Genomic DNA, 13,106 nt, shown 5'->3' on the forward strand with positions numbered 1-13,106 from the left:
CTGGTAAACCATCTGGCAAAAAGACTAAAACTGGCAAAAAGTTGACAGAATGACAGTACTATCACAGAATCGGAGTTAGCGGTAGCCCTATTATTCCCTTGACACTGTGAACCGAAATGGTCTGAAATTCTTCAAACCTTGAGTGATAAACCTGTCAAGCCAAAAAAGTTGAAGATGGCTGCTCCACAACCAATCAGACGAAGCTCTAGGCTAAAAGGATAAACAACCATTCTGCATGTTTAATGATTGAATTTTGTTTAACAGTCTGTCTCTTAATTTGCTACTTAGTTTGCTGCTTTTAGTTTTATTCTGAACTTTAATTAGCTTGCTATATCAGTTACTATTTTGACTATTTATTCACTGCACTTAAACTGACTTTTGATTTATACACATGTGCATGATTTCTCCCATTATTTTTTTTTTGATGCTGACAAAAAGAGGGAGAAAATGAATGAGTAATGAATGAGTAATCTTGTTGATATAACTTGTGGTTGATATAGTTTGTGATTACTTGTGGTTGATATAGTTTGTGATTACTTGTGGTTGATATAGTTTGAGATTAGTATATTGTTGATATAACTTTATAGTGTGCATATTGTTGATATAACTTGTGAATGATATACAGTTTGTGATTAGTGTGCATATTGTGCATATTTAGTTAGTATCTTTAGTCACACTTGACTCCTTAAGAAAATGTTTATGAATATTTCATTGAAATTATTAAGGGGGAGTTATTTGTGATTAATTGTTGATATAAGCACATACATAGGGGGAGTTATTCTCACATATACATTCATACGTATACTCTCACTTATAAATATTTACATGGTGATTCAATTGAGTTTTGTCATCATCAAAAAGGGGGGGATTGTTGACCCCACAAGCTCAAAGGAGCATAGATTTTGATAATACCAAAACTCAACTAGAATCAAACTAACATTGTTTTAAGTGTTGTGCATCTCAAAGAAAAGACACAAGGATTTCATGATGGATTCGTGCTTCTGAAGAAAGGATGACATTCTAAGGATAACACAGGACGAATCAAAGGAGATAAAAGAAGAAAAGATTACCTTCTAAGGCTGCATTGAAAATCAGAATTAAAGGTACATATAGTATAGAAGTTAAGCTTTATTTTTAGAATTACTTGTGAAAAGAATTGAGAAGTAAAAGTCAATGATGCTTATTTTCAATCCCTCAAAAGATTTTTCTTTTAAACATCATTATTGGCCTAAAAGTATTTGACTATGATTTGGTGTAAAGTTTTATAGTTTTGAAAGTTATGCAGAAAAGTTTTCCTGGTATGCTAACTGGTTTGCTACTTATTTAGTATGCTAACTGGTTTGCTATTTTCTCCAGTATGCTAACTGTCTCAACTCTGCACAACATCGCAGAAAACGATAAAATAACGGCTATTTTCTTGAAATTCGTAACTGTAACGTTCAAATGAGTTTCCAAATGGTCAAAAACGTTCTAAAGCTATAAATACACCTACCTTTGGCCATTTTGCACTTAATGAAAGACTCTCTACTGTTCAAAATCATAAAAGCTTTCATTCAAAGTGCTCAAAGTGTTTTTATAGCTCATCATTGGCTTATTTACTCATCTCTTCTTTATAGATTCTGTTGTATTGAGTGAGAGTGAGTTTTAAACACATTATTTTCATCTATGAGAGGTCATTCAAGCACCTAGTGAAGCTTGGTTGTGAAAAGTGTTTGGAATAACACTTGGTAGAAGTGTGAAGCTACTTGTAAAAGCTTTGGTGAGAAGATTTGTAAAAGGCTTTTTGCCTCTTGCCTTTAAAAGAGAAGAATAATGAAGTGAAGACTCAAAGTGGGATCTTTGAGAGAGTGGATGTAGGCTAGTTGAGCCGAACCACTATAAAAATTTCAGTGTTCATTTTCTCAACCCTTGCTCTTTACATTTATGCATTTTAATTGATATGAAAGTTGAGGCCATTTGCTGGTAATCTTGCTGCAATCTGAGAAAATCAATTTACTGCTAAATCTGCTGATATCTGATTTAATCTGCTTGTTGTTTGATCTACTGTCAGTTAGTATATATGGTATACTGCTCTGGTTGCTGTGTTAAAAACTTATCCAGATTACTGATATCTCTGCTGAATGCTGATATAATTTGTTAGATCAGTATATTGATTGCATATAGCCTATCTTTGAATCAACTTGTCAATAGAGTTGTATTGTTCATATTTCACATTAATCAATTGAGTTGAACCTAGCTGCAATTTTCAAAGGTTTTGAGCAAGAACCGAAAATTGTTTTTAAAGTCCAATTCACCCCCTCTTGGACATATTTTGGGACATCAAATATATTATTTATTAATAAAACAAAAATCTTAGAGACCTAATTATTTCATGTTGAAAATATAGTAAAGGGTATTTTGACTCTTTTTTTTTATATAAAACTAAGGATAATTTGGGTGAAAAATTGGACAAAAAGACTAATTTGTATATATAATAACAAGTGAGGAACTAAATTATTTAATATTGAAAATATAGAACTAAGTTATTAATTTTACTAAAATCTTATACTTTCCCAAATTCAATTTTTTTTTTCTTTTAGTTATATAATTGTACCTAATTTTAAAAGATTTTATTATTCAAAATTAAAACGTCTATCTAATTTAGATTTTTAAGATTCCATTGGATTTAAAATTATATCATAAATTCATTAATATACTTACTAATTAAGGCGAAAATATGAAACTCAAATTTTTACCAGAAACATAAATTAATAGATTTCCCACCACCAGAAACATATATGTTATAGGAAGCGAAATTCATGTAACACCAATTAAGTTTTATGTTTTTGTTAGTATTTGTCTCATAATGTGGGAAGTCAAAGGTTAAAACTTCGATAATTTTTTAAAAAAATTTAAAATAAAAAAAAATAATTTGTATGTTCTGAGTATAATGAAAACTTATATAATACTTATGTTAAATAATAATAGTAATATTAATGAGTTTTAATTTAGTGGTATTGAAGCTGTACTTTTTAAATATATGTGATTTTGAATGCAAAGATTTAATAGAAGTTAAATGAAAAAAAAAATTAACGTAAATTTAAGATGTAAAACACCAGTTAAACTCCACAATCCAAATTAAAATAAAAAACTAAAATTATAAATTAAAACCCTTGTGCAAATTGAATTTTCTTTGTTCGTTAAGCCTTTTTCTAAACAGTTTGGTTCGTTTACTACACAGTGGACTGTGTCGACCAACCAGGAGAGACCAAGAAGTAGTTACAGTAAGACAAACAAGGTAGGGTACCCACCAAGTCCTAAACATCTTCTTTAATAATCAATCATGTAAGACTTTATCTTTCCCTCTTTCATCTAATCTCCATTAATCCATCTCCTAGCTTCTTATGCTTGCTACAAAATCCTGTATCTTGTTGAAACCTATAAGAGTCAAGCTCTTGAATATAGTGTTATGGAGCAAGCACGGTGCTGGATGTGGACTAAGCGAAAACATAGTTTGAGTTCTCATGTCCAAGCATCAACTCGCCCATCATATGATGAGTCATGGGAAGAACAAGCTTTTGCAGAAGATGCAGCTGGGTCTTTAGGAGGGTGTATATGGCCTCCAAGATCTTATTCTTGCAGCTTTTGTAGAAGAGAATTCAGGTCTGCTCAAGCTCTAGGGGGTCACATGAATGTCCATAGAAGGGATAGAGCTAGACTGAAACAATCTCCAGGCCCCCACAATGAAGTTCTTCATCATGACCATCAAAATCATCACAATCTCTTTCAAAATCCTTATTCATCTTTGGGTTTTCAATATCCATCTCAGATTTGTACCTTGGTTTACAGCCCTAACCCTAATACTGATCCTGGTATTGTTGCATCACCATCTTCACCTTGTAAGCTTTCAACTACACCCACTCAAGGGAATTCCGATGAAAAGAACTTTTTCCCTCCTTTTTCTCCTTCCACTCTTAAAGAAGAACCCGACAAGAAGACCCCTAGATCTTCACCTCCGTCATGGCCAAACTCCCCTACGGACAGATGTTACCACATCTCAGATCCCAGGAAAGAAGGAAAGAAGAATTTAAGAATTGTAGAATCAGGATGTAAAGCTAAGGTAGATTATGTCAAAACTGATCTGTCTGTCAGCTTGAATTTGGTTGTTCGACGAACTTGCCCGACCATATCATCAGATGGGGATGAGGAGGAGACTATAGGCTGCAAAAGGAGGAGAACCAGGCCATCATCGTTACCTTTCCTGGTGATGTCCAATTCAGTTGATAAACATCATGTGCAGTCAGAGGTAATTGAAATTAGCCCTTGCTCTATAGAGGAATTGGATCTTGAACTCAGGCTTGGTGACCGGCCTAAGGAAAAGTAATTGCAGAACTATATATATATATATATATATATATATTTCACTGGTCTCTTCTTATTTACATTGCTTAATTCCCTCTTTTGTTGCTTTGAGTTTTATAACTTGTTGTATCTCCGAGTGCTTATGAATTCACAAGGTGCATGTAATAACAATAACAAGATAAATATGACAGAAAATCAAGAAAGGTTCATCTATATATCTTGAAGCATAGCTTGCTTAATTACACTAGTACTCTTATATATCGATCTAACATGGTATACGTGATTGTTGCAGCATCGACCATTACTAAAACCATAAATCCATGGAAGCTGATTAGCAATAGTTTTCGAGAATTTCTGTCTCTCCATTTTATTTGCATCTCTTTTTTCTTGAATTTTTTTAAAGATTTAGTAATCAAATACAAGTGTTATAATAAGCAACATATATGAAATCAAACAATTATGGTTTGTCTGTCTCATATTTAGTCTTCTTGCCAACTTTAATTCGTAGAAAAATTCCCTCAGTACGTGAGTTCAAGTCTAACGCTAGATAAAGAAAATTACTTTTCTCTTTGCTGGCAGAAGTGCTTAACATTAGAAACTGAATCGTGCATATGCGTGCAGAAGATTAGGTTTAGATCGATGGAATGTCGGCTTGTGTTTCTTAAACAGAGAGAAAGAGAGAGAGAAATCAATAATGGAAGTTTAGGGCATGAGTGGGGTTTAAGGGGCAAAGAAAACTAAGTAGAAGTGCATGGAATACATGAGCACTATTTCCCATTGAGTACCTCACTGACATTCCATCAGAAAGCAAAACTAAACTAACCCATAAAACACAAAAAGAATGGTTTCCAAGGATATGCAAAGTCAGATACATCACAACATCGATTCCCTTTTCTCTTGTAGTATTATCATCGTCATCAGATCTGTTTGATCGGTTTCAATATCTTCCCCCGCAACAGTCCATTTGCTTGTGTTCTCTTCTATCGCTTTTTTATCATTACTCTTCTCTCTCTACTCTTCATAATCCATCCAAATTTGCTACCTACTCCGGGAATCACTCCATTTAACTATTGCACATGATATTATATTATGCCTTTGTTTAATCGCCAAAAGAATATTATCGCAGCATGATTCATGGGTTTTATCCTTGCGTCTTTTGTTTCTTCTTCTCAAATCTATAATTAGTTTACATATATATATCCTCTTGCATTGATTACATAACTTTTTATGCCAAAATAATTGGGAATAAAATGCAAATACTAATAAAAACATGCAAGACAAAGATCAAATTGGGGTATGAGAATTAAGTTAAACCTAACTAGAATGATAACAAAATATGTTAGGTTGTTTTTCTCCTGTCTATTAATGGGAAATTTGATAGAACATGCCCTTGACTTTAATGGAATTTCGGGGAAACTCAGAAAGGGTGAAAGGGATCATACAGAAGGAATTTAAGTCATACACAACAAATTTTTTCCATTAAAGGCTGGAAACTGAATTTTTTTTTTTTAAACTTTTTTTAATGATTTGAGATCTTTTTTCTTGTGGGTTTTTGTCTTCTGCGATAAATTTGACCAAAATGCTTAGAGTAGTGTAAAGAAAAGGATCGAGAGAGGAAACTGGGATTACTTGCATTGGTTTCTACAAAGTGCCACAAATTTGTGTAAGAGTTTAGAGGTGATTGGTTAGGGTTTGTCTTCATTAGGCTCTTAAGTTGGATAGGTTAATTTGTTTGGCAACAAGTAGCGAGGTCTGATAAACACAGAGAGGTCTCCAAAAAGTTAAAGGGACAGTGGCAGGAATGCACATGGTCATCAAATGTCGTTTTTCTGTTTCTTTAAGGAGTTAATGTGGAATTTAGTGAAGGAATGGCAACTTATTCTCCTTTTGCATGGATTTCTCTGTTAAAGGCATTTTGTAATTCCAAATTATTGTTTAAAGAATAAGAATTTATTTCCCCATTAGAAAAAGAAAATGAATATATTTAGTAGAAATAATTCCATAGCAAGTGGGTTGGTTGGTTGTTTGTAATTAAATGTTTATTATATTTTAATAAGATTAAATGTTTATTAATTTTTAATAAGATTAAATGTTTATTATTGTTTTGACAACTAAAGGTATATTTGCATGGGAAGAAGTTCCTCTTCACGAGCTCCCTTCACAGTTCACACTGTCACTGCCATATTGCAGCATTTTGGTTTTTCAGGATTTAAATCATTAACCATATAAAAATAATACATGTGAATCTTGAAAAAAAAAATATTTTCCGGATCAATTAACTTTCTATTAGTAAAAGAGTAAGTCTTTTCTATACTTAGACCCAATCAATTAATAAATGATATATTAGCTAAAATTATAATATCTTCTATTAGAAAAAATGTTTCAATACTAAATTTATGAGAGGTCAATTTAAATAAATATATAAAAGTAATTTTTTTAAAAAAAAAGTCAATTGAACCCTCTTTTATTGTGCTATATTCACCACTAGTATTTATACAATTTGATGGAGGCAAGAAATTTTCATTTTTTATATATTAATCACTGAATTACTAGTCTTAGTATAGAAATTTCTTAAATAAAATTAATCAATCAAAACTAAATTAATAAAATTACTTTATGACAACACAATCACAAATAAAAATGTAATTTATTTTTTAATTATCTTTTTTATGTTTATATAATTATATATAAATATAGATAATATAGATTAATTTCATTGATTTAATTTTAAAAATTTCTCTTAATATATATAAGAAGAATTATTTTACCCCCATAATAGCTTTTGCTTTATTTTCATGAGGAAAGCCGGGAATGTCATTACCGCATAAAAACCACTCCTTACAGCTTAATAAATCTCACTCCAACGATCTAAAGATTTTGGCATTTCAGTGAAATTAATTCAAAGAGATGAAATGAAACGATGGATAAAATCTCATGTGACTGCAAAGCAAATGCTCAGATTCAATTATCACATTAATATAAAAGGTTGCAGATCAGAGAAATGAAAGAAGGAGACTATACTATATGTCAATTATAGCTAAAAGATTCGACTGGATCTATAGATCTTTCGGTTAATTACACCAACAATCACTTAAGTTGAGAAGTATTTCATTTAAATCACTCAATTTTAATTTATTAAAATAAAATTTCTCAAATTTATTTTTATTTTAGGAAAAATCTTTCTAATGTCCAAATAAAAAAAAAATCTTACAATTTTATCCTTTAAAAAAAATCCATTATACCTTCTTTAGCTTTTCTCTTACCCCTCTCTCACATTTTTAATTTTTTATGGTTAAATAAATTAATATGTATTTAATAATAAAAATATTATTTATGCAATTTATCTATAAAATTATTTATTAATTTAATTTTCATTAAATTTTAATTAAGGTTATCAATAAATAATTCTATTTTCTAAAATTTTATTTCAATTAAATAATATAATTTAAGTGCCAATTAATGCACTTACCCTCTTTAACTATATAAAAAAAAATAAATTTTTACAGTATAATTTGAATTAAAAAATTAAATTCAAGTCTCAATTTAATTAGGATTATAATTACAATTTTAATTTGTTTTGAAACAAAATAAATTAATTTTTAAATATTAATAACAATTATATAATCAAATAATAATGACAAATCCATAAATAATCTGAATTAGACAAAAGCAAATACCATAACAATCCCTAAAATTTTAAAAATAAATTTTAAAATATAAAATAATATTTTGTTAATATATGTTGTTTTTATTAATCTTTGTTCTATTAAATGTAATTTGATATTTATTTTAATTAAATATAATTTTAATAATAATTTTTAAAATCCACGATTGAGGGAGAGAGATTGAAATTGGATCCGTGAACCCGATCCATTGAAATCTAGCATTATCATGTGTTTAGTGCTTGAAGCGGTAAGATAGTAATTTTAAAAAGATGGGTAAAATAGTAGTTGTAAAAAGGAGAAGTAAAATATTTCTTCTGAAAAGGATAAATATTTTTTAAAATAAAATTGAAGTTGGGAGACTTTATTTTATCTGATCAAAATTGAATAATTGAAATAAAATAATCACTTAAATTGAGTAACGGTTTATACAATTAGCCTCGTATCTTTATTTCTTATGTTGGAATTTGCTTAACTTTTTCTTCATTAGAATTAAGTTTCAATTTAATTAATTAAGCGTTTGAAAATTAATTTTTTATATTTAAACTTAATTATTAACTTAAGATATTTAATAAACTTGATATTAGATTTTTTTTTAATAAATTAGCAGATAATAATTAAAAATCATAATCTAATGCTTATCAATTAAAAATTTCAATTGACTATATAATCAATTTTTGGTTTTTTATTAAAATTTTGGTTAATAATTTGTAACTGCTGAATCAAATATATTGTAAACGAAATTGAGGAGTTAAAAAGAAAAGGTCAGACAAGAAATCCCAATGATATCACCTAGCAAAAGCAAAATGCTAAACAAAAAATACCAACTTGCAATGCAAGGACTCATAATTAAATATAAAATTCAGATGTATCATCCGTGAGGCCCAAATTCAGATAAATCAAATGGGCCTGTTTTGGATTTAGACTTCCCACCAGAATGTTTAGGCGGATTTAGACATGGGAACATTTGGTATGGGGTTAATAAGAGTTAATAATTAATATTATAATTTTTAATATTATTTAAATGCTTTAAGATGAATAGTTTAATTTTTAATCTCATTAATATTTTATCTCTTTTTAGGGGTTAAATGTTAAGTTTGGGTAGGTAGATTAATAAAAACTAAACACACTATTTATATATCCCTTTTTTATTTCTTCTCGACTTGTTTTATTTTTTGGTCACTTCATCTCTAAAAACTCTTCGTCTCCTATAATAATAAGAAGGTACTACTTTTTTTTTCAATCACATGAGCATGACTATAAATTTTCTAGACGTAAAAAATATGAATTTCTACCTTATTTATTCCATTATAAGTTGTAAAAAATTTATATATATATATATATATATATATATATATATATATTTATTTATTTATTTATTTATTTAAATTTCCTTTACTTGCTGTGATATAATGAAATCGGTATATATAATTTGTAAATTAATAAATTTTTTTTCTTTTTGTACTATACCAACCAAAACACACGGGCATCCCTTAGTGTGTGTGTGCATATATATATATATATATATATATATATATATATATATATCAATCAAGGGATGTTTCTTTTTATACTATTATTAAAATATATAAAAAAATATAAAAATAAATGTTTATATATTTTTATAAGAGTTTAATTTTTTAACCTTATACCAAATATCATTAATTGTTATATCATTAATTATCTTTTACTCCTTTAATAATTACTCTTTTAAATTTTATAAGACTAACACTTAATCCTCAATTTTTTAATCTTGTGCTAAACGCACCCTCTAGAGAGAAAATAAATAAAAGTGACCTGAACTCAGCCCATCAAATGTGCACAGAGTTCCAAATCTCTTGCTTGAAGTCTAAAATTTTATAAAAATTGAATGAAATTATTTATTTCTTTTTAATTAAAAAATTTATTTTTCAAACAAGCCAAAACATTGAACAGGCTAGTGAGAGCAGAGATATATGAGGATTCACGGCATCAGGGTTGCACATAAGACCTTCAAATAATAAATTAGCTTTCTAATCTTATCATTAAAGTTAATTATATTATTGGTCTCAAAAATGTGAACGATAGAGTGACTTAGAATATTTACTTTTTTTCATTTTTACTTGAATTTTTTTTTGAAAAATTTTGTTTAAACATTTTTATATGTGGGCCTAATGAATTTCAAAATCTAAATCTTTGCAAATTTTAGCATTTTAATTCAATTATTTTAATTTTGATCAATTGTCAAAAATTTCAATATTACAACAAATTTTATCTAAATTTGAAATTGAGATTGGGGTAAGTGTGTCTAATCTGATATGGTAGTAACATACCAGTCTAGGTAACTTTTTTATTCTTATATTGGGGATCCACAAGCCATATAATAAAAAAAAAAAAAGAAAAAACTTGACCACAGTTTAAAAAATATATTAATTACAGTTAACAATTAAACTAAAAATTACAAATAATTATTGTTGTTAATTAACCTAAAACTAATAACATGTTTTCTATTCCCAGATTCAAAGCCAACCCATTTAATTTTCCATTCCCCTCTTTCTTCTTCTTCTTCATCAATAAATCCACACCCATTTACCATATCATATTCTTTTTCTTCTTTTCCTTCTTTGAATAATGCTTGTGAATAGGTTTGAGATTGATGGGCATTGCGTGAGAGAATAGCGTCTGGCTTTGTTGTCATGCTTCACTAATTGGGACTTCAGACCACATGGTACTTTACAGTCTTGTCCAACATGGTCCTCGAAAAGAGCATGCTTGCCAAAGAAGACAACAATCATACCTTCAAACATTAATATTGAGTTTTATCCTTCATTTATCTTTCATGGGTCTAGATTCATATTATGATGAATTTCAAGGCTCTGATTGTTCTTGTTTAATATAAAATTGGATGAAAATTTCATAGGTACTTATGAATTTCGTGTGTAATAAAAAAAATTTCATAGTTGTTTTTGAATGTTCTTGATGATTTCTAGGTTAAGAATTGTAGCTTAGCTTGTTGGTGATGATTTCTGGTTCTTGATGTTCAACTTGAGTTGAATTATCTTGATGATTTCTGGGTTTGAATGTTTAGGGTTCTTAAATGTGTTTGAGCCCGCACATGAGAAAATAGGAGTTGCAATAGTGTAGATTTTTCAAATGCGATGAACCAAAATATGCTAGCCTATGGTATGGTGATTGTACCTACTGGCCTTCGAGGTGAAATTGGAACTTACCAAAATTTTGAATTGACAATTTGAATTTAAGGGGCAAAAGAAAGAACGGAAGGTAGTGTAAATTAAGTTAGCAAGCCAGTACATTCAAATTTGTTTAAATGTGTATAGAGATATTTGGGGAGATCAATGTGTAATATTAGCGAGTTTCAGTTCTTTCCTTATTTTTCTGTTCATGGGATGATGAGAGTAGATAAATAGATATCCATTCCCATTAAGCATTCAAAAAATTATAGATATGTTAAACAAGAGAAAAAGGGAAAAAAGGAAAAAAAAAAATGCACCTTAATTTTTTTATCCTATGTGTCATGTGAGTCTCATAATATAAGAATAAAAAAGCTACCTCGACTGCTATGTCACCACCATGTCAGATTGGACACACTCCCTCCAATCTCAATTTCAAATTTGGATAAAATTCATCGCGATTTTCAAATTTTGGACAATTAATTCAAAATTAAAAAATTTTGATTAAAATGCCAAAATTCACAAAAAATTAGATTTTTGGAGTCATGTGTTGATGTAGTGAATCAACCAACAAAGTAAACAATAGCAACGTAATAGACAATAAATATTTTAATATAATAATTTAAGTGATTCAATAAATGGGCCCACATCCACTTATTCCATTGAGAGTTACCTTTTTTCCCCCTTTTTAAATAAGCAAAAATTTAATTAAAATATTCAGGAATACACAGCATGAATCATTCATTTAAGACTTAGTTATCAGAGCTCACAAAACACCCAACATAGAACAAAACATGCTAAGTGAAAACACTTAAAGAAATATGGTACAGAAGCAAAATAGTCCCAAAACAAATCAACATCACGGTACAAGTACAAAATAGGCAAAAACAAAAGAGCAAAGTGGTCCTAAGACAAAGGTTCAACAACTAAGGGCCCAAAAATTGCATAACCAAGTAATAATAAAATCAAGGGACCTATAAAATCATGCACACAATGGCAGGAAGATTTGGGTTATTATAGAGGTGGCCTATAATTATTTTTGGTTTCTAAAAAAAAAAAAATCAGGGGACTTCAAGTGCATATATTAGCAAGAGTCATTAAACCTTGTATGCAAATACCTAAAATCATTTGGCAATATCTCATCTTTGAGCAACCAAGACTGAGGATAAAGCATATTAGCTAATAAATAGATTCACCCCATCAGATTTTGATAAAAAATGGAACCAAAAGCTACTACAAAGTAACACAAAATTCAAATAGCCAAGGGTGCACAAGCACTCTAACTTGAAAAACACAAAATTCCAACGTTAGACAATAGGGCATGAAGAGTCAAAACCAACTGCAAAGCATTACAAAGCACAAAATATTAGAAGCCAAAAGTGCACAATTACTTCAATAAAGGTAAAATATGAGTTCCTTGAACCTGAAAAAGAAACATGCTTAAAAACTAAAGAATCTAAGTTAACATTAAAATAAAACAAATCTTTAAAGCTTTCAGGCAAGGAAGGCAAGAGTAAGTCATAACTCAATCAATAAAGTACCAATCATAAAAGCATAATAAAAACAAGGTAGGAGGGAGGTAAGATTAGAAGAAAGCCAAAAAAAATCATCTTATCAATTTAGCCCATTTTTTGCAAGAGAGTCAACCACTAAAATTCCTTCCCTCAGAGTGTGGCAAAAGTCAACATTTAAAATTGAGAGGTATGAAGTGATGCAATTAGTAGTCCATGAAATTCGCCATGGGGCATTGCTCAAATAATGGGCCCAGCTTAGAGCAATGCAAGAATTAGATTCAATAATGAATTTATTCAGGTTAGAGCAAAGTTGTAAAGTGGTGACTGAAATCTCCAGTGCTTTACAAATAGCCTTGAATTCAACTCCATTAGAGTCTTTAATTCCAATCGGACAAGAAAAGATACAAAGGAAATGCCCT

At 29.4% G+C, this 13,106-nt stretch overlaps 1 protein-coding gene across 1 annotated transcript; it reads left to right on the forward strand.

The window, feature by feature from the left end:
- Nucleotides 1-3,295: 3,295 nt before the first annotated feature.
- LOC131180216 (zinc finger protein 10-like) lies at nt 3,296-4,366 on the forward strand. Its single transcript, XM_058147851.1, has one exon. It carries the CDS (start codon nt 3,449-3,451, stop codon nt 4,361-4,363), a length of 915 nt encoding a protein of 304 aa, XP_058003834.1. The 5' UTR covers nt 3,296-3,448; the 3' UTR covers nt 4,364-4,366.
- The last annotated feature ends 8,740 nt before the right edge of the window (nt 4,367-13,106 follow it).

This window comes from Hevea brasiliensis, chromosome 5 (genome assembly GCF_030052815.1).
Source record: "Hevea brasiliensis isolate MT/VB/25A 57/8 chromosome 5, ASM3005281v1, whole genome shotgun sequence".
Classification (NCBI taxonomy): Eukaryota; Viridiplantae; Streptophyta; class Magnoliopsida; order Malpighiales; family Euphorbiaceae; genus Hevea; species Hevea brasiliensis.

Bases quoted from the DNA above. Each gene is read 5' to 3' on its own strand.
- LOC131180216 (XM_058147851.1), top strand. From the start codon at position 3,449: ATGGAGCAAGCACGGTGCTGGATGTGGACTAAGCGAAAACATAGTTTG.